The sequence below is a fragment of the Tupaia chinensis genome, unplaced genomic scaffold, assembly GCF_000334495.1.
Source record: "Tupaia chinensis unplaced genomic scaffold, TupChi_1.0 Scaffold000634_1, whole genome shotgun sequence".
Taxonomy (NCBI): domain Eukaryota; kingdom Metazoa; phylum Chordata; class Mammalia; order Scandentia; family Tupaiidae; genus Tupaia; species Tupaia belangeri.
The window spans coordinates 179,536-202,215 of NW_006160154.1; the positions used below are offsets into that span (position 1 = coordinate 179,536).

The 22,680-nt window shown below is 45.9% G+C and overlaps 1 protein-coding gene across 1 annotated transcript in view; it reads right to left on the minus strand.

Moving 5' to 3' along the window:
* The window catches only part of CRYL1 (crystallin lambda 1), a 176,780-nt gene that overhangs the window by 21,298 nt on the left and 132,802 nt on the right, over nucleotides 1-22,680 (minus strand). Inside the window, exon 5 of the mRNA XM_006159501.1 lies at nucleotides 11,339-11,533. Within this exon, the coding sequence (XP_006159563.1) occupies nucleotides 11,339-11,533 (195 nt within the window). The remainder of the gene's footprint in view (nucleotides 1-11,338; nucleotides 11,534-22,680) is intronic.

Genomic DNA, 22,680 nt, shown 5'->3' on the forward strand with positions numbered 1-22,680 from the left:
TTTTTTGAGGTTTTTGCTATAGGGTGTGTGCACTCGCCAGATAGACAGAGACAGACAGAGAGATAGAAAGTGAGAAATCACCCCCCAGGGGGGATGGCCATGCTGCAATCCCTTCTCCTCCATTCTCCTCTCGGGATCTTGGGCACACGTGTACACATGCCCGGAGTGAGTTTAAGCCACCGGGTCTGGAACGCGAACCGCGGTCGACTACGTGGGAGTCCAGCGACATAGCCATTACGCTAACTGCTGGTCCCCCAAAATGACTTCTGACTAGGCGCACCCACTCCTGGGAATTAGCCCATGAAGACTCCAGGAGAGCCTATATGTTCAAAGAGGCTCATTGAGACATTATTGTGACAAAAACCCTGAAATTATCTTCAAACAATCCCTAATAGACGGAAGACTAGAATTAGAAAATACAAAAGATGAACTACATTGAATATTGCGACGTCATTAGAAGTAAATACAAACTTGAGAAAAGTGTTCTCAGCAGAGACTAGGACAAGAACACAGAAAAATACAAGCAGTTTGAAGTTAATGGTCTGTTTGCAGATGACGAGTGTGTGTGTGTGTGTGTGTGTGTGTGTGATGACATGCTGGCCTCCCAGCTCCCAGGCTTTGGAAAGCAAGAAAGACAGAGACTGGGGGGCTAAAGGACAATTGGGCCAAGGGGGTGTGAAAGAGGCAGAAAGGCGAGCGTGCTCAGGTTCCTTTCGTCTCATCGATTTCAGACTCTGAGTTCTACTTTCAGGAGATGGAATAAATATCACAGAAATGGTAGAAAAATATCTTGGAAAATATTTTGCTAGTTGGATTTTGACCAGGTGAGAAAGAAAACAGAGGGTGCAGGCAGTGGTGCAGTGCCCATGCAGTTGGATTCACGTGGGACGTTTACAGGTTTCCATCCCAGGATGTCCTTGAATACACTGGGCACACGCAGAGTGACTGACTGAGGCTGGCGGCATATCATGGCATTGTTGAGGATGAGGTTTCTCTCTCTCTGAAGAAATGAATAAATGTATCTTTAAAAATTAAGTTTTATTTAATTTTATTATTATTATTTTTTAATTCACCACAGGGCATTTGTACTTGAGAGAGATAGAGAGAGAGAAAGAGAGAAGGAAAGTGAGCAAGCAAGCCACCAGTCCCAGGACCTGAACATAGTCAGTCATACTGGAGTCCACTATCCCAACCACCACATCACCAAATGGTCCTCAAAAAAAAAAATTTTAAAGAAGAAAGAAAGGAAGACATAGGAGTCGGCACGGGGGAGCTCTCTTCCACTAGTACCAGGCAGGAACTGGGGGCAGACACATGTGAGAGAAGAAAGATCGCAGTGTTAGGACTGGCCGGGAAGAAGGCAGGCAGGTAAGAAGCAAATGAAAGATGGTCTTTGGTCCACCAGGAACAATGCAGGCACGGGAGAAGGCCTCCTCTCTGGGAACAAGTGAGTTCAAGAGCAGAGTGAAGAAAAGGGGCTCCAAGAGCACCAGAGTTCCAGAAGCAACCATCTGGAGATTCACTCAGACCTTTTGTAAGTTATTTCTTTTCAAAAAACAAAAAGCTTAAACTTTTAGGTTTAAAATTTAAAATGCGTAAGGCCAGCCATTGGCATGAGTTTTAAAGCAGCCGGCTCTCACACGGCAAACTTTAGATTTGAATCCCTGACCCAGCAGCTTGAAAATCCTGCCAAGTGCATACGCATGCACACCCAAAATCCCAAGAGGAGAATGGAGAACGGATTGCAGCGTGCCCATTTCCCTGTGGAGTGCTTTCTCACTTTCTCTGTGTCTGTCTCTCTCTGGTGAGTACACTCACCTTATAGCAAAACTGAAAAAAAAATTTTTTTTTCATGCATAAATTATAGAAGACCCTTCAGCTGAGGGTGTGGTGGGAGCCCAAGGCTCGGGTCTTTCTTAGCTCCACTCTTTCTACATGATTCTTCTTGTTGAGCACAGACAGATGTGGCTAATGTCTGTGCTGTAATATTTTACTCAAGCCTCAACTTTTTCCCCACTTGACACATTCCAGGTAGGCCACACCCGAAGCACTCCAGAGCATTCCCAACATTTTCCCTCTGTAGAAAAACGCCCAGCACAAGCACACCTTCCCAGGGCCTGTAAGTGGCTGTTCTAACAGGCTTTCTCTTGTCCAGGCTCCACTGCCTCCAGCCACAAGGCTGCTATTACTTTTCTTGACCCTAAATCTGCAAAAAGAGGGATTAACCTGATTCTGCTCCTCAGGGATCCTGCTTTGTACTGCTTGCCTTGTAGAGAGTCTGAGTAATTGGCAGCAACCAGCTTTGCTCCGTGACAGGGCTCAGGGTGACATCTATGGGAAAGTCAGCAGTGAAAAGATGCAGCACAACTGAGGTGGCTTCCTGCTCAGAATGCTGGTAGTGTGAAAAGGAAACATCCTGGGGTCAGTGTGGATGTGGAGAGCTAGACCCACATTCATATTGGTTTAGTTTACAAAAGGAAAGAAGAAATCAAAAGATGGCCTACCTCCAGAAACATAGCACTTGTGAGAAAAGTTGAAGAGACAGTAACAGCAGTAAGTTGAAAATTTTGCCTCTTAAATATGCTAACCCCCTCAATTTCCCTTGGTGTACCTCTCAATCTATAAAGGCGCTTTCTAGTTTATGTTCATAGCTTTGAAAATATTCATTTATTTCATATAGGAGAGAGAGAGTACTACTAGGGACCCTCAACAGGATCTCACCATGCCACAATCCTCTCCCAGCATTCTAGCTAGCCAGGATCACAGGTGCCCACAGTCATGGCTGGTAAGTTCAGGTTGACCCAGGATCTGAACTTGGGGCCTTTCACATGGTTCCAGCGTTGCATAGTATTGCATATGGCTCCTGTGCCACTGTGGCTGGGCCTATGTTCCAATTTAAGTGTAGCAATTCATTAATGCAGCAGATTCTCTAAGGCTAGGACTCAAACCATGGTTGGCCATGTGTGGGATCCAGCTTCCAATGCACTGTGTCTAACCATAACGCAGTAGGATACTTGTTCACCTGGCTAGTAACACCTGGCCAGGACTGTGGTACATGAATGCCCCTACGCTGACCTGCTGCAGACAGGAGACACTCAAGCACAGTCATTCAATTACAACCAGCACATGCCTAGAAATGCCATTCTGGGCCGTTCCTGTTAGGATCTGCATGTGTTCACACAGGCCCATGACTCCTAAGAGGAGAATTTGATTGCAATTTGCATCCTCACTTGGGAATCAAACAATTGGATAAGGGTGGCTGATGCCAGGTGTGTGAGTCGTACAACAAATAACAAATTTTCAGGGTATCAACCTCTGGGCACACATCTATGTGGGGTAGGGACTGGCCAGGCAAGCTTTGGATTTGGAAGCATGATTCTCATCCTCTGTGCGGCTATAACCTATCATCCTTTTGTTCTGCTATGTTTGTATTTAATTAAAAGTGATTTTTTAAAAAAATTTTTTGCAGGGGGTATGTGTACTCGGAGAGAGAGAAAAAGAAACGTGAGAAAGCACCCCCCATAGGGGATAGTCACACTGCAATCCATTCTCCATTTCTCCTTTTGGAACTTTGGGAACACACATGCGCCCAACATGTTTTTCAAGCTGCCAGATCAAAACCCAAACTGCACAGTTGGCCATGTGGGATCAACCACCATGCCACTGGCTGGCCCAAATCTATCTGTTTTGTTTTGTTTTGTTTTGTTTTAAAGAGAGATTTTTGCTATAGGGCATGTGTGCTCACCAGGGAGACAGAGAGAGACAGAGAGACAGAAAGCAAGAAATCACCCCCCAGAGGGTATGGCCACGCTGCATTCCCTTCTCCTCCATTCTCCCCTCGGAATCTTGGGCTCTCATGCACACTTGATCCTCAGGACTTGATCTGCGGTCAACTACATGGGACTCCAGCAACGTAACCATTATGACATCTTCTGGTTCCCACCAAATCTATCTTTTTAAACAATGTTCACACCTCCTTTGGGTTAACCAGTGGCTTTCAGTGTCTTAAAACTAGGACTAGACCCAGCACATTGGTGTAGCAGTAATACAAAGCCCTGGGCTGTTAGATACATAAGAGAACCAGGATTTGGTTTCCAGATTGACCTACTGGGTATACATTCCATGGATCTTGCCTGACTGGGAAGGGCTGTGGGTAGATCATGGTGTGAGATCCTATTGAGAGTGTCAGTCTCTTTCTCTCTAAAGGAAAAGGGAAGAAGGAAGGGAGAGAGGAAAGGAAGAAGACAGACCTAGGACTGAAAATGTTATCGTGACAATCTGAGAGAGTCTTCAACTAAGTAGAAGCCAGCTAGAGCTGTGTATCTGTATGAACCTGAGTTAGAAATAGAGGGTCAGAAATTAGAGCCACACACATGAAAATACCTGAAAATCACGTGAAAGGGAAAGAAAACACTTTGTAAACTCTAAAATATTACACAGACTGAAGTTTCTATAATAAGTAGACGATTCTCAGTGGGCTCTGCTCTGCTAAGACTCTTAATTCCTGTGGCATCCTCACATAAATGATATCAACAGAAACCTTTGAATAAGTTTACCAGCAAAAGCTTCATCTGTCAGTTGTACTCCATGATCTTTGAGATACACTTTACGAACAATTCTGTAATGAATTGTTGACAATTCTGTTATAGCATTTGTGTCTGAAATAAAGCTCAATGACAAAGCTTTGAAATCCCAAAGATTCTTGCTCAGGTGCCACAGACCACACCTTCCCTGACAAACCAAGAGACCAAGAACTGAAGCTCAGGGCCCCATGAACAAAACTCTGGCTCAGGGATTACATCACTCAGAAGGATGAACAAAACCTGAGGTAAGCAATTTCCAAAGTCACCACCACCAACACATGCCAACAGGCCAAGAACCTGCTCATGGCTTTGTGATTCACTCCTGGCACCTCCACCTATCCTGCCCCATGGGGAAAGAATTTATGGGCAACAAACTCAGTTATTGTCCAGCCAAGAGTCTATAATCACAACTCACTTCCCTCACTGTGCTAATGCCTTAAGAATATCAACTTGAAATCACATTCCTGGCCAACAAGATTCTGTAACCCAGTCTCTGGCAGAGGAAATAAGTGTTACTAGACTGTGGCCAGACATGTCCATCTTGCATTTCCAAGTCCACAAGATCTGCTCCATCGCAAATCCTAAGCCAAACAAGGAAAACATGGAGTAAACATCTGTGACACAATATAACAGACACCAGCTTTTTATTCCCTTGGATATCTGGGTGCCCACACTGTACCTGGGAGTTCTGAGGTACGTACGGGCTGTGTGAGGACAGACAGAATAGAGATGACAAGAAATGTGTCAAGGCCCAGGGTGTGGCAAAAATAAGAAAGTGCTTCTTGAAGGCAGATGGTGGCACAGCAGTAACACAGCTGGGTCTACATGGCAAGGTCCCCAGTTCGTGTTCTAGGGCCTCTAGGTATATGTGTGCATGGGGAGGTCTCAGAACATGATTGTGGCTAACTGAGGCTGGGGGTGGACTGCAGCATGAAGACCTTGTTGGGAGTCTCTCACTGAAATAAAAGAATAAACTTCAAAAAGAAAGGAAGGAATGGAGGGAGGGAAGGAAAGATGGACGGACTTCTTATTCCCGGTACTTTCTGACTTAGGTATGACGCCTGCAGTCTGGTGTCCCCTTTCCTGAGTCTCCACAATAGGCATGCCACCTGGTGCCTCTCCTACCACTCCCAACCCATGTCTGTTTTAGAAGTTCTTTCATTTTTTAGAAGTTTATTTATTTTTTCCATGGGTGAAAGAGACACACAGAGACACACAGAGAGAGACAGCACCCGTAACAGGGTCTTTACACCATAATCCCCAGACTCAGACAGCCTCAGTTCACGAGCACACATGTGTCCAGCATACTCAGGGAGGTGTCTGCACTTGCTCCCAGAATCTCCCCATGGCAGTCAGCCTTATAGAGCATTGTGTTACTGTGGTGCCATTGCTTAGCCTCCATGATCTTTCTTTCTGATGACTGGTTTCAAATATTAAAACATGCCCTTCAGAGTTAGTGAGATTGAAAACAGGAAGACAACAGAGAAAAATCAATGAAACAGAAAGTTGTTTCTCCAAAGAAATTGATAAAACCAATAAACCTCTAGTGAGACAACAAAGAACCTCTAGTGAGACAACAAAGACTGAGAACAGAGTCAATTCACCAACCTCAGGGAAAAAAAAAAAAAAAACCAGGGACAACAGACCCTGCAGCCACAAAAAGAATAAGGATTACTGTCAACCACATTATGCTCACAAAATTCACAACTTAGATAAAACAAACCATTTCATGAAAATTACAAATCATCAAAACTCAAGATGAAACAGACAAACCGAATAGCTCTATAACCATGAAAGAAACTGAATTTGCAATTAAAGACCCCCCCAGAGGAAGGCCCCAGGCCCACGTGCTTCTACTAGACAATTCTACCAAACCATTTAAGGAAGCATTAATGAAAGTTTTACACAATTTCTTCTGAAAATTAGAAAAAAAGAAAAACTCCCCAATTCATTTTATGCAGTCTTCCTTGATATCTAAATTAAAGGAAGATAGTACCAAAAAAGAAAACTAATCCCAGCTTGATGGTGCTTTATTAATGCACTGCTCAAACAAAGCTGGACCCACATAGAAGATCATACATTCGTTCCCCGGGTGACCTGCATGCACAGGGCAATGTATGCCTGTGATCCTGGCTGACTGGGATGTCAGCCAGGGCTGAGTGTGGGGTCACAGTGTGAGACCCTGTGGAGGTGCTTGCCTTTCTCTGTGTCTCTGTCAACAAAGACCCTCTAGTGAGACAACAAAGACTGAGAACAGAGTCAATTCACCAACCTCAGGGAAAAAAAAAAAAAAACAGGGACAACACTACAGACCCTGCAGCCACAAAAAGAATAAGGATTACTGTCAACCACATTATGCTCACAAAATTCACAACTTAGATAAAACAAACCATTTCATGAAAATTACAAATCATCAAAACTCAAGATGAAACAGACAAACCGAATAGCTCTATAACCATGAAAGAAACTGAATTTGCAATTAAAGACCCCCCCCAGAGGAAGGCCCCAGGCCCACGTGCTTCTACTAGACAATTCTACCAAACCATTTAAGGAAGCATTAATGAAAGTTTTACACAATTTCTTCTGAAAATTAGAAAAAAAGAAAAACTCCCCAATTCATTTTATGCAGTCTTCCTTGATATCTAAATTAAAGGAAGATAGTACCAAAAAAGAAAACTAATCCCAGCTTGATGGTGCTTTATTAATGCACTGCTCAAACAAAGCTGGACCCACATAGAAGATCATACATTCGTTCCCCGGGTGACCTGCATGCACAGGGCAATGTATGCCTGTGATCCTGGCTGACTGGGATGTCAGCCAGGGCTGAGTGTGGGGTCACAGTGTGAGACCCTGTGGAGGTGCTTGCCTTTCTCTGTGTCTCTGTTTTTCACACTCAAGAAAAATAAGCTTGAAAAAATAAAAAAATAAAAACAACAACTATACACAAGTATCTCTATGAATTTAGATGCAAAAAGAAAAACAAAACAAAACAAAACAAAAATTAACAAAACACATGCAAATCAAATACAGTAATGCCTACAAAGAATGACACCCACCACCCAGTGGGCTTATTCCAGGTATGGGAGACTGCTTCAATATGAGGAAACCAACCAATGTAATCCATCGTTATCAACAGTTAGTGAGTGGGAATCAGCAGTTAGCGTAATGGCTATGTCGCTGGACTCCCATGTAGTCGACTGCGGTTCGTGTCCCGGGCCCGGTGGCTTAAAACTCACACCGGGTGCGTGTGCGTGCGTGCCCAAGATCCCGAGAGGAGAATGGAGGAGAAGGGATTGCGGCGTGGCCATCCCCCCTGGGGGGTGATTTCTCACTTTCTGTCTCTATGTCTCTCTCTGTCTGTCTGGCGAGCGCACACGCCCTATAGCAAAAACCTCTAAAAATAAAAAAAATGTATACATTCTGTAAAACGTTTTACTGTAAAACATTCCCTGATTCAGCTCCTCTTTATTTTAAAGTTCTTCTGAGAAGTTTTGAGGTTAACTTGGACTACCTCAAATCTGAGTTCAAATTCCTTTATTGAAATATCCCAAGATATAAATTTAAGTCCAACCGGCTCTGAAGTTGTGAGTCAAAAAGTGTCATTTAACCCCTCATGGTCTGTGGCTCAGAGCACGTATGCAGATTTGCAACCAATGCGGGTGGGGCTCTGGAGACGTGTTCTAACCTGTGCCGACTTGCACTATCTGAAGTGGAAACAAGCCACGAGCAGCACAGGGTTTCTTTCTGTACAAAATTCATACAATGAAGTGAAGAATCCTTAAGCCAGCCCCCTAATGGGTACATGTCAGACACACTGATTCATGCTAAGAGGAAGACATGCTTCAGGAGGGGCCATAATTGTGGTGAAGATTTCTCCAGGGCAATTGAGACCTACATGGTACAGCTGATCCTAGAACTGGGCCTAGACGCAGGGCGCCATGTGGATAAGCCCCATGTCAGTGTCTATTTCAGGAGCGGGTGTATGTCCAGCATGCCAGGGGCCCTGATTCTCCTGCGTCTGCTAGAGTTTACAGGCAGCCAACAAAGGAGCTGCCATGGAGTGGTGATGGCGATAGGAGGCACAATCATGGAGGCCCTCTAGATTCCCTCATGGTGAGCCTCATCCCCAGAGGTATCCACCGTGGAGCTTAGGGTTTTCCAGTAGCTCTATTCCCATCCTCTCCTCACCCCAACTGCATTTTCTATACCTCCCTTATTCCTCACAATTTGTAGATCACCTTTATTTTATTTATTTCATTTTTAGACTGGGTCTCACTATGTTGGCCAGGCCAGCATGGAGCCCGTGACCCTCCTGCCTCTACCTCCCCAGGCTGCTGGGATTACAGGCATGTACCACCATGCCTGGCCTTCAGACTGGACCAGGAATGGAACCTCCTCCCATATGAGGAGCACAGCACAGAGTCTTGGCAGCACACACTACCACAGCCAGGCCTTTATTTCTTTAACTAAATTTTCTTCTAGCCTTTCAACAAAGGCAACCCTTTGGTTCTAGTCACATTTGCTTAGCCTTCCCATTTCTATTGGTCTCTGCTCATTTTGTCACAAACTCTGTCCTAGTGGATTTTAACACTCAGTTCTTTACAGGAACCCCAAGTACAAAAGTCCCCCTAGTAGCCAACACAGAGATGGGTACAGGATTCCCTTTCTCAGGAAGTGCATTGTCCCTGAAAACCAACAGTAAGAACATTCCTGCCAGCCAGTAAAATGCCAATACTCAGTCTTTTGTGAGCCCACGGGAACAGGACAAGTGAAGGAAGGCTGGACCATGTGTGCTGATAGGAATTCCAGAGCAGCCACACTCAATAGCTCCTCCAGCCTTCCCTCCCCCCACAATAAAGGGAGACACTGGAATCCTCCATGGCTCTTCCAAACTGCAGTTGGTTGCACAGTGTTATAGAAGCAGAGAGCATTCTCCATGCCTGCTCCAACACAGTTCCCTTATGCCAAAATCTCCAAATTCTTCCTAGTGTTGGCTCATACCTTTCAGGCTAGAGGAAGCTATATTTAACTCAAGGCACCAAAATACCTTACGCATAATAAGTAAAATTGCCTTAAAATCCTCCACAATGTTTGGCCACAATACTGAATTTTTCCTATGGTCTATGACATTTTTTTCCCCATTCAAGACAAGTGGAAATATTTATTATTTTTATAGTTCACTGTTTCTTATAGTTCACTGAACTGTGTTTCTTTAAAATATCCTAACACTGACAGTCTTTAAAGCATTTTACAATGACCAAGAAATTAAAATTGCCAACCTAACAGTGGAAATCCCAGCACTTTCTTGAAGATTTAGGAGCATTAAGCAGATTCAAATAGTGAGACATGGGATTGAGGCTACTGAGTAGCACAGGGCGGTCAGGTTAGATGACAAATCTAATACTAGAAGCAGGGAGTAGGAGGGTCACGTATCTCATGCTTCTCTAGATGAGTATGGAGGCACTGCTGGGAAGCTGAAATACAACGCCCAAGGAAGCTGAGACACAGCCAGCTTCCTGGTTCCCGTCTCGGGCTGGCTCCATATACATTGGTGCAAGCTGAGACAGGGATCCAGGGACCTGTGCCAGGGGCAGGTGATTTGAGCCTGTGGACTGGGCCGGTCCTTGCACCCGGCCATGTTCTGCAGCAGAATGTGTTCAGAGTTCTACTTCACTCACACAGAAGCTGGTCAAGAGCCAGACCAGACACCACACAGTCTGACCCCACATCCCACAACATCCACTCCATGTCCTGGGGCCCTCTGACCTCTCCTGCCAGGCACTATAGTCCCTCACACAGCATTGTGATTTCTGACCTCATGTGAGAAACCCTTTAATTAAAAGATGAAGCGAAGTCTGGCACCATGGCCTAGTGGTTCAAGGAGACAGATTCCACATGGCCAACTGCAGCTCAAGTCCTGGCCCCAGGGCCTTGAGAAACAATCTGGGTATGTGGGCGTGTGTGCTAAAATCCCTAAAGGATGGAAAGATGGAGAAGGGATTGAAGAGTGACCATGCCCATGGGGGGTGCTTTCTCTAACTCTCTGTCAAGCACAGATACCCCTTGGCAATAAAAAGATAAGAAAAAAAGATGAAGCTAAATATGTGTAGATACATGAGGGTGCTTTAAAAAGTCCGCAGAAAGTGAAATTAGCGTTATGCGTTTACTTTGGTGCAAAATATTTTGAAATCCTTGCATAGTTTTTCCATAATATACATTTTTCAAGAACATTTTGAAGAGATATATATATTTCTTATTCTCATGTAAGACAAATCTATTACAAGTTTATTCATGGTTTCTTCTTCCACCTTTTAAAATAAACTGACTTCCTTCAGGAGATATAACTCTACTTTAGGCAACATATAACTTTTTCCTTCTGAAAAAGATAATATAGGGGCACTGTGAAACTTGATTTTACACCTGCATTTCTGGGGGGAAATGCAGCATGTCACACACGTAATTATGTGGTGATCTACGAAAGAGCAGGCAAGAATCTGCCACTGCGTCCTAACATCCAACAACTGACTGTAGGAGGAATCACTCAGACCATGAATACCACCAAAGCTCGCCCTTGGCCTCTGGAATAGAGTCAAAAGTACTGAGCAAGCTTCCTCTCATGGTGTCCAGGAAGCTTCCACTGTCCTGCTCAAGGAAGGAGGGAAAGAAGGAAGGAAGAAGGAGGAAAGAAGGGTGAGGGGAGAGAGAGGGAAGAACAGGAGAGGAGAAGAAGGATGAGAGGGGGCGGGCTTACACACCTCCACCAGCCTCCAGGCCTCGCTGATGATCGCATACTGCAGGCGGTTCAGGGCGAAGCCGTCTACCTCCTTCAGCATGCGCACCGGGGACTGTCCGAGCTTCTTCATCAGAGCGTAGGTTCTATCCACCGTCGCAGGGGCTGTCTCAGGGTGTGGGACCAGCTCAACCAGCGGAACGTAATATGGTGGATTCACCTTAGGAAAAGGAGAGAGAGGTCAAGGATGGAAATTCTGCCCAGCTGGGGCTTACTGTCTTCGCTCTGGTTTTCTCAGTTCAGTTGGAGAAACTGTTCTTGGAGATCCCCACAGAGAAGTAGCAAATGTTGTTTGGTAAAGGCTAGTTGCCCTCACCACTGAACCAAAGGGACTGCAGCCACCTGGTCCCTAAATAATGCTTTTAAATGACTGCTCCTCTATATAGGGGAAAGATTAGTCAGATTTTACATTTGCTCACTACACACAGCATCCGCTTTAAAATGGATCTTACAGGGCCAGACAGTAGCGCAGCAGTAAAACATAATGGTCTGTGAGGCTAACCCACATGGGAAGGTCCCAATTCCTATCTGGGGTCCTCCCTGAGGTCACCAGGCACACACATGCTCATGATCCAGGTAGGCTGAGGCTGAGGGTGGACTGCAGCATCAAGACCCTATTGTTGGTGGTGTTGTCTCTCTCACACAGATGAAAGAAAGAGAAAGAAAGGAAGAAAGAAAGAAAAAAAGAAAGAAAGAAAGAAAGAAAGAAAGAGAGAAATAAAGAGCTTTTAAAAAGTATATAAATAAACAGGGACTAGCAGTTAGCGTAATGGCTATGTCGCTGGACTCCCACATCGTCGACCGCGGTTCATGTCCCGGACTCGGTAGCTTAAAACTCATGCCGGGCACGTGTGCGTGCGTGCCCAAGATCCCAGGAGGAGAATGGAGGAGAAGGGATTGTGGTGTGGCCATTCCCCCCCGGGGGGGGGGGATTTCTCGCTTTCTGTCTCTCTGTCTCTCTCTGTCTGACTGGTGAGCACACGCGCCCCTATAGCGAAAAACCTCTCAAAAAAAAAAAAAGTGTATAAATAAATAGAGTGAGATCTATTGAAGAGAGAAAGAAAAATAAGCAGGCCCCTGGGGAGGCAAGGGTCTACACATGGCCCGGCCTCACAGCTCCTTCTTCCCCAGCTTGTCTCAGCCACTTGCTCAGCCCATGCAGGAAACATGAGAGGATGGCACCGCTTTTCAAATAAATTGATTATACATCAATACTTCAACTAAATCAGCTCTCTCCTACTGAATTCTTATAAACATGTTTAATGGCCTGGCCATGCTGGAACATACTGCAGCGATGCTGAGCTCCACAGGCCAGGGCCACATGGGAGATCCAGGGTTCACTCAAGGTCCAACCTAACGACCAGATGTGGGCAAGGGGGCAAGACCCCGTCTCAAGGAGAGCTGGATGTGGAGACACGTGCTTGTGGTCTCAGCTGGGAAGCTGACGTGTGAGGATCGAGACAGCCAGACCTCGGAAAGGTTAACGCCTGAACTTTCAAACATCAGGACTGTAAGAACTGGAAGCATGCCTGTCTCAGGTAAGCTCTACCTTACAACAGAGTAGGGCTGCTGGGCTTGGCCTCTTTCACCATTGTTAAACCTCACAAATAACACAGACTGAGACAAACAGCTAAAAGACATTTTTACATATGACTAATCAGTTCACTTTTCCATCTTGTTTTTTTAAAGTTTATTTCTCCCATGAGTGAGAAAGAGACAGAGATAGACAGGCACCCCCAGCAAGGTCCGCAAGCCACAGTCAGCCCGGATCTCAGACATGCGCGTGCCCAGCATGCACAGGGAGTCTCTGGGATATGAACCCAGGACTTACCTTGTGGGTTGGTTCTGTTAGCACTGCACCACCTCTGGCCCCTCTCCTGCCCACATTTCTTTGCAGTTCTGCCCACATTTCCTATAAGGGATGGTGCTCCCCAGGCTGCCTCTAGCTGTGCCCACTCCCTGGGCCTCATCACCACCAGGACACGAGGACAGCCAAGTGTATGTGTCTCACACAGATCTCCCCCCAACTCTGGGCCCACACTTCTAAGTGCACACTGGACACTTCCCTCGGATACACCACAACATGAGCCAACCTGTGGTAAACTGCACTGGCATCTCGCCCATGCTGGCAGGGCTCCTCTTCATAGTCCCCCATCCCAGGGAGAGGACGTCACAACCCAATTAGCACCAGGAGAAGCTTCCTTGGCCTCTACTGCTTCTTCCTCTACAATCTCCCATCAGGAAAAAGTGCTGTGACTTCTAACTGCATCTCTCAGAAAACTCATTTCTTCTGCCACCTTGAAGCTAAGAGCCCCATTTTCTAACGTAGATTATGGCACCCTCTTCACCAGCCTCCCCACGGGTTGCAGTCCCTCCAGTTCAACCCCCTTACTGCCCCCAGAGCCATCTTTTGTGAGATGGGAGCCAGTCAAATCCATAGTGACAGGGAAAAGAATGGTGGATGCCAAAGCTGCAGGGAGGAGGAATGAAGAGTTAGTGTTTTGTGCATACAGAGTTTCAGCTGTACAGGGGGAAATGATTCAGCAGTGGAAAGTGTGATGCACTGAATGCCACTAGACTGTCCACCTACAAGGGGAAGGTGGTAAATTTTATATTCTGTGTATGTTACCACATTTGAAAATAATAATGACCCCCATCATGCCCCTTCTTCTCAAAATCCTGCAATAAGGACTAGCATATGGCATGGTGGTTGAGGCACTGGATTCCCACATTACTGACTGCAGTTCTAGTCCTGAACCCGGCAGCTTGAAAATCACAACAAATAAAGCACCTAGCAAATGGCGTAGTGGTTATTTCACTGGACTCCCACATGGCCGACCACAGTTTGAGTTCCCAGTGGCTTGACAATTACACCAGGTACGTGTGCGTGCATGCCTAAGATCCTGGGAAGAGAAAAGAGAAGGGATTACAACGTGGCCATCCCTCCCTGGGAAGAAATTTCCTACTTTCTCTCTCTCTCTCTCCCTTTCTCTCTCTCTCTTGCTTTCTCTGTAGTGAGCACACACGCCCTAAGGCAAAAAAAAAAAAAACTCTAAAAAAATACAAATAAATAGATAAATAAATACATGTTTAAAAAAAAGTTCTGATGGGAAATCCCAAGCTCATCACCCTTTGTAAAAGGCACACTGTGGAGGGCAGACCCTCAGTTCTGTGGTAAAGCTCTGTGCGGCCGGACTTGGATCCATCATGACCAACTGCAGTTAGAGTCCTCGTTCCAGCAGCCTGAAAAACAGGCAGGCATCTGTGTATGTATGTCCAGAATTCTGACAGGAAGGAGGAACAGAGGAAAAGGATTGAAGGGTGACCAGGGCCACTGGAGGATATGTTCTCTCACTCCCTTTTCCTCTCTCTATGGTGAGCACACATGCTTGCTGGCATTTAAACTCGTTTTCTTGAAAAGGGCACACAACTATGAACCACAAGCCCTTTACGGCTGGGCCCTTAGCACCTCCTGAAAGGGACACTCCTGTGTCCACGTGCCCATGCTAACAAGCTGCTGGATAGCCTCCAGGTGTGTCTAGGCTGGGGTCCATGTCACTCTGGCCATAGCGCTTTGGCCTTTGATCTTGGAAGTCAAGCTCTGCTTCATTGTCAGAGAAGGAGTTGGCCAATGACAGGTGTCTCTTAAATGTCATGTAACCAGAAAGCCAGCTGGTGGCATGCTGGGGTCAGAGAAGGAGCTGGCCAATGACAGGTATCTCTTAAATGTAATGTAACCAGAAAGCCAGCTGGTGGCATGCTGGTTAGGGCAGCTGGATCCTACAAGGCTGTCTATGCAGTCTGAGTCCCAGACCCAGCAGCTTGAAAAGCATGCCAGGTGCATGTGTGTTCATACCCAAGATCCTGAAAGGAGGGAGAGGAGGGAGAAAGGACCGTGGTGTGACTGTCCCCAATGGGGGCAGAAAGCTTCCTTACTTCCTCTCTCTCTTTCTCTTTCTGTCTTTCTCCAATGAGTGCACATACCCTCTAGCAAAAAGTTAAAAAAAAAAAAAAAAAAAGAACACAAAAGAGAGGGGGGAAAAGGAGAGCCAAAGTGGCCCTGTTAGAAAGTCTAAAGGACATTGTGCTCCCCGGAACGCCATTCCTTTTCTGACCAGGCCTTCTGCTATGGGAGTCTGTGAGGAAGACTAGGAGACACAGGAAACATGCCTTGCAGAAATGGGGGAAAACAAGCACAGAGAAAAGGACACAATTTCTGGACAGGCTCTGTGAGATGGCCCTGCCGGCTGGCTGCTAGGTGCTGGAGGCACAGAGGGCTGGGCTACCAGGCTCCGTCCGACACAAGGGCGCATTCTTCATCCCCTCCGGGAGCTGAACCGGAGCCGCGTGTGATGGCGTGATAGCCCAGCACCAACAGAGCCCTCCTGTCCCCTCTCTCAGCAGATGGAACAGTCAGCCCCAAAGGGAGGGAGGCGGCTGCCCTGCCCAGGAGACAGCGGGGGCCACTGACCATTCATCTGCACCCTGAGCAGGGAGCGCCAGCAGGCGGGCAGGCAGACTCCTCTTGTGCAACCAGGAAGGGTGGGGAATGTTTAACCCCTCGGGTTTTGATCCTTTCCTGTAGCACAGGGAAAGCTATGACACCCTCTACGTGGCAGATACACAAGCACACAGAGCAAGTCGGTAAATCAAACATTTAAATTACACCCACAGGAGGGCAAATGGTTTGTGTGTCAGACAGGAAAGTGAGTCAGAGGAGGCACAAGTGCAGGCACAGTGCTCTGGAGAGCGTGTGGGCCTCAAGGAAGCAGGTCCTCCTCTGATTCCAGCCTCCAAGGGCCCAGGGCACTGAGAGGACTTGTCAGAGCTTCAGGTCCAGCACAGGCTGCCACTGCGGTTTGCTTAGGCAGCGCACTCAAGGGACTGAAAGGACTGTCCCCACTCCCAGCTCCAACAGACCGTTATATTCCCCAAACTTAATTAAGGAAGAAAAAAGGAGGGGGAATCCTGAGGAAAAAGTGGCTAAACTAGTGGAAGAAAACTGCTGCTTTGATGGATTGCTAACATCAATTCCAAGTAACAACAGAGGATGCGATAAATGCACTTCTCAGTCAATCTGCAGCCAGTACACCCCATACCACATTGTCAGCCCTAAGCCCTGGACGTGGGAAGGTCACCTCCACGTTAGTTGGGGAGGAAGAGTGTCCAGAGCAGAAACAACAGCTGAATGAACACCCCTCTTCACGGGCCTTCGGTCTAGAAAGCTCCCTCGGAAATCCCACTTGAATCACACCCACACTGAGAGGGCATGCCCACCATGTCTGCACCTTCCACCCACCTGCCAGGGCAAGGGGGAGATGACTGGAAATCTGTCCCCCCCCCCCAAACCCCCACCCCTGACAACCCGTGGATGTCATGACATGTTGGCTGGCAGCTTCTCTGGGCAAGGGTGGAGACAGTCATCTTTTGCAATCGCTTAAGATCCACTTTTGCCAGGGCCTTTCAACGGCATGAACAGGCCAGGCCTCCTTTTCCTTCATCCTCTTTCTTGCCCAGGCAGAGAAGCACCGATGACAGCAGCACAGAGGCTGAAGGAGCACCTGTGAGCTGAGAGCTGAGCCTCTCCTGACTGGCCTGGAGTGCTCAACACCGTGGCTCCTCTAAACTTATTTAGGGACTGCCTGTCCAACTTCTCCTCCTCACCCCCCCCAAGTCTGTAAGGGGGCATGTGCATGGCTGGAGAGAGACAGAGAGAAGGAAAATGAGAAAGCACCCACCATGGGGGATGGTCACACTGCAATCCCTTCTCCCTCATTTCTCATTTCAGGATTTTGGCACCCACATATAGGCGCAAGCCATGGGTCTAGGACTCAAATTGTGCAGTCAGTCATGTGGGATCCAACCACCTTAACCACCACACCAGCTAGCTTCCAACTTCTTTAAGATACTTTTTACATCCTACTCTCCTAGAGTTGGTGGAATGATTAAACGTGGCCAGCTCAAGCCAAGAAGAAAGGGTAAAATTTCAAAGGTGGCCAACTTGGGTTATTTTATTTGCTGTAGTTAAGGTCAGTTATGGTTGAAAATAATTTGTAAAAGTAACAAAAAGTTGGGAACCAGCAGTTAGCGTAATGGCTATGTCACTGGACTCCCATGGAGCCAGCTGCGGTTCACGTCCCGGACCCGGTGGCTTAAAACTCACGCCGGGCGCGTGTGCATGCGTGCCCAAGATCCCAAGAGGAGAATGGAGGAGAAGGGATTGCGGCGTGACCATCCCCCCTGGGGGGATGATTTCTCACTTTCTGTCTCTATGTCTCTCTCTGTCTGTCTAGCGAGCGCACGTGCCCTATAGCAAAAACCTCTCCAAAAAAAAAAAAAAAAAGTAACAAAAGGTTAATTTTTAAAATAAGGTTGAGACTTACGTTAACTGTGACTTAAGTTAACTGTGCTATTGGTCTCTGATAACAAGTAAATAAGCAAGCAACACTGGGATAGGACAAGCATGGGAAGGAAAAGGAAATGCTATTATTTTACAGTTACTGACAATCCTACGTGTCAGAGGGCTGCACTGAGTATGATAGAGAAAAAAGTGATGGATCAGTGGGTGGAGTGGTGGTTAAGGAACTGCATCCCACATGGCTGACTGCTCGATTGAGTCCTAGACCCAGCAGCTTGAAAAATACCTGATGCATGTGTGTGTGTGTACTCAAAATCCCAAAACAAGACTGTAGAAGGGATTGTGACATGGCCATCCCCCATGGAGGGTGATTTTTCACTCTCTCTCTCTCTCTCTCCCTCTGTCTCTTTCCAGTGAGCACATGCTTCCTACAGCAAACTAAGAAAAAATGGAAACGGGTGACAGCAGCAGTGCAGCAGTGTCTCAATGACCCAGGATGCTGGATTTCCTTTTCCACAAGAAAAGGTCCTGGGTTTGCACCCTGGGGCCTCCCTGTATACACCCAAAGCCTGCCTGTGACCTGGACTATCTAAGGCTGGGAGTGGATCACAGTGTGAAGACCCTGTGAGTGTGCCTTTTTCTCTATCTCTCTAGAAATAAATTTCTTTGTAAAGAAAAGGATATAGGGCCAGGTAGTATGGTGGTTAAGGTGCTAGATCCCACATGGCTGATTATGCTGTTTGAGTCTAAACCCAGTGGCTTGGGAAACACACCAGGTGCATGCCCAAAATCCCAAAAGGAGAATAGAGAAGGGACTGCAGCATGACCATCCCTGCTGGGGTGCTTTCTTACTTTCTCCCTCTTTCTGTCTCTGGTGAGTGAGCATGCCCCAAACAGCCCCCCCCCAAAAAAAAAAGAAGAAGAAAGAGAGGAAAAGAAAAGAAAAAGAAAGAAAGTAAAATAATAAAACCAGTGTGTGTAGTCTCACTCACTGAGTAGTTTAAAACTGAAGTGGTAAAAAGTCTTACCAAAGGGACCAGCAATTAGTGTAATGGCTATGTTGCTGGACTCCCACGTAGTCGACCACGGTTCGCATCCCGGACCTGGTGGCTTAAAACTCGCACCGGGCACGTGTACGTATGTGCCCAAGATCCCAAGAGGAGAACGGAGGAGAAGGGATTGTGGCGTGGCCATCTTCCCTGGGGGGTGATTTCTCACTTTCTGTCTCTCTGTCTCTCTCTGTCTGTCTGGCAAGTGCAGGTGCCCTATAGCAAAAGCCTCTAAAAAAAAAAAAAAAGTCTTACCAAACATGGTTGGAGGCCGGCTAACAGGTAGTATGGAGGTAAGGGCAGCTAGATCCCACATGGCTGATTGCATGGTTCGAGTCCTGTACCCAGCAGCTTGAAAGAAACGCTGGGTGCATGTGCATGAGTGTCCAGAATCCTGAGAGGAGAGTGTAGAACAAGTGATTGCACTGTGGTCATCTCTCTGTCTGTCTGTCTCTCTCCCGCAAGTACACATGCCCTTTAGCTTAAAAAAAAAAAAAAAGAAAGAAAAGAAAAGAAAAAGAAAAAGAAAAGAAAAGAACATAAAAGACATTTATTTTCTTAACAAGTCATCTAGTTTTGTATTGTTTTATACTAACTTAAAAGTAAAGACATTGGGGGCCAACAGGTGGTGTGGTGGTTAAGGGTGTTGGACTCTCTCCCACAAGTACACATGCCCTTTAGCTTAAAAAAAAAAAAAAAGAAAGAAAAGAAAAGAAAAAGAAAAAGAAAAGAAAAGAACATAAAAGACATTTATTTTCTTAACAAGTCATCTAGTTTTGTATTGTTTTATACTAACTTAAAAGTAAAGACATTGGGGGCCAACAGGTGGTGTGGTGGTTAAGGGTGTTGGACTCCCATTTGGCCTAACACGGTTTAAGTTCCAGACCTGGTGGCTTGCTTTCAGTTTCTCTCTCCCACTCTCTCTCGCTCTTGCCCTGTCCCTCTCTAATCAAATTAAAATAAGTAAAGTTAAATAAAATAAAATCTCACTCCCAGAGATCTCCCTGAATATGCCAGGCGCTTGTGTGCCCCTGATCCAGGACTGCCCAAGACTGGGGGTGGATCGCAGCATCGAGATCTTGTAGGGGGCACTGTCTCTCTTTAAATTCCTCTCACTGGTGAAAGAAAGAAATCAACTTTAGAAAGAATTGGGACCAGCTTAGGTGCAGAGCATCAGCAGGCTGTGCCGAAAACACTGTGCTGGGAGGGCAACGTGAAAGTCCCTTCTACAGTGAAGGTGGGTAGAGAGGGGATGTGGGTAGTATTTCAGAGTGACCGAGACCTGGGATTGAGAACAGGGAGACTCCTCTTTCTGAGCAAACACAATTTAGGGTGAGGAGGTCATGGGTTTGCTGGGAGAGGTAATGGAAAGGGGCCAGTAATGGATGTCTACTAGGTTGTATATGCTTGGCAACCATTTCCGTAGCTGCCTGGTTCTATGGTGTTTGCCGTTAGTGAAATACTGTGGAAAGAGAATATGCTGGTTCTAAAATAAGGAGACGTGGATCCATAGAACATAGAAGAGAACCAATATCATTTATATACTTCGCAAATGCAGGTGAGATTAGCACAAAGAGGGACCCTAATATAAAGCGCCTGAATATTAAGTCCCATGAAGGCTGTCAGGTCTGTGCTTCTACGACAATACGCGGCCATAAAAAGGACTCTTGGAAACCCTAAGGCACTTAATGAGATTGTTACTTGATTACTTAAGTGGAAGGTATAAACTCATTGCTTGAAAGTTTTCAATATCTAATCAATGTCTTCACTTTTAAAAAAAAATTTTTTAAAGAATTATTTCATTTAACTTTACTTACTTTAATTTGACCAGAGAGGGACAGGGCAAGAGGGTCGACCTCAGGGAGTACTGCATTTTATTGCTATGCCACTGGCCAACCCCATTTTTCAAAGTAACTCTCAGGATTCTCCATAACCCAGCTATCACTAAGCCTTCCGACTTTCTCCTACTGCTCCCTGAGTGTGTGTGCTCTCCCCGCCAAGGTGGTCTCTCTCCATGTTGTGTTCTGCATCTGTTCTTGGCCTGTGGTTTTGTGTCCTTCTGCAGCCTTGAACACTTTCTTCCCTTATTCATTCCAACCAGATCCTATCCAGGCTGGCCCTAGCTGCTCTATGTCACTTACCCTCAGTTTTAACCTCTGATGACCCGATGGTGCCAAGGATGTGGCCACCATGATACGCTGTCATGTTTATTATGGCTTGAGCTAAGAGAGCCTCCCGTCCTAACAGGCTGCCCTGGTTCTCCTAGGTCGTGCTGAACTCACAGCAGGGGCCCAGACATCGGTCACTGAGAGATCCTTGCATTGTCCTTGCTTCACATTAATACTTTTAATTTTTCTTTTTTGGAGAGGTTTTTGCTTAGTGCACATGCGCTCACCAGAAGGACAGAGAGAGACAGAAAATGCGAAATCACTCCCCCCCGCCCCAGGGGATGGCCACACCACAATCCCTTCTCCTCCATTCTCCTTTCTGGATCCTTATAATTATTTATTATTTATTTATTTATCATCATCATAATCTTATTTATATTACATTGAATCGCATATAACTTTACAGTTTATTACATTTCTTTTTCCAGAGGGAATGCCATGCATGTCAGTCAATACAGAGACATTAAAATCCCCACTTCGTCATTCAATATCTTTTCATTGTTTTTCCTGATCATTATTACTATTATTCCAACTATGTTTTTAACCAGTCAATCAATATTTCTCATTTTGCTTGTAAAAAGACTTTATCCAACATGAAATACTTCTCAGACCAATCCAGTTGACAATACTATACACGTCATCATCAACAGGTAATAAGCCATATCTGTGTCCTACTAATGTCATGCCTCTCTATTTGTTCCCTTGCTATCTTTCTCTATACTCCTCTCTCATTCTCCTCTCTGGATCGTAGGCATGCATGCACATGCGCCTGGCATGAGTTTAAGCAACCGGGTCTGGGACTCGAACCATAGTCAACTAAATGGGAATCCAGCGACGTAGCCATTACACCAACTGCTGGTCCCAATATATTTAATCTTAAACAGATTCACTTAGTGCTTCCTGCCAGTTTGCAACCTAGTCTAGTCTGCCTCATAAGGCACTCCTGACAAATAAGTTTGCCCAGGTAATTACAATGGGTAGGTGTGAAAGGGCACAACAAGGAAAAGAAGGGGCTAAAGCCAGACCAACTGAATCTGAATCGTGAGAGTCCACACTCTGCAGTTGATCAGAACTCATCCTGCTTTGAATTATGTCCAGTAAACTACACAGTGCACATGATATATCTCTAAAACCCTACTCTATACATTTTATGTTACGCTTTTACATTGGTGATGGGATTCCTTGCTTAGTAATCAGCCTCCTCAGTGAGGAGCCTCCTCTTACAGTGAGTGACCAGGTTGAAAGCCTCAAAGCATTGCTCTTTCTATCCCACATGTTAGGTATGCAGAAAAAAAAATCCAAGGAATTTTTAGATAAAACTCTAAAAAATGTTTGTATCGTATAATTCTACAAATATACTACAAACCAAAGAATTATACAATTTCATTTGGTGAATTATGTGGAATATAAATTCTATCTCAATAAAGCAGTTCAAAAAACTAACGGCCAGGACCAGCAGTTAGCATAATGACTGTGTCACTGGACCCCCATGTAGTCGAACATGGTTCGAGTCCTAGACCCAGTGGCTTAAACTCACGCTGGGCGCATGTGCATGCATGCCCAAGATCCCCAGAGGAGAATGAAGGAGAAGGGATTGTGGCGTGGCCACCCCGCTGGGGGGTGATTTCTCGCTTTCTGTCTCTCTCTGTCTCTCTGGTGAGCACACGCACCCTATAGCAAAAATTTCTATTAAAAAAAAAAAAATACTAATGGCTGGGCCAGCCCGTTGCAT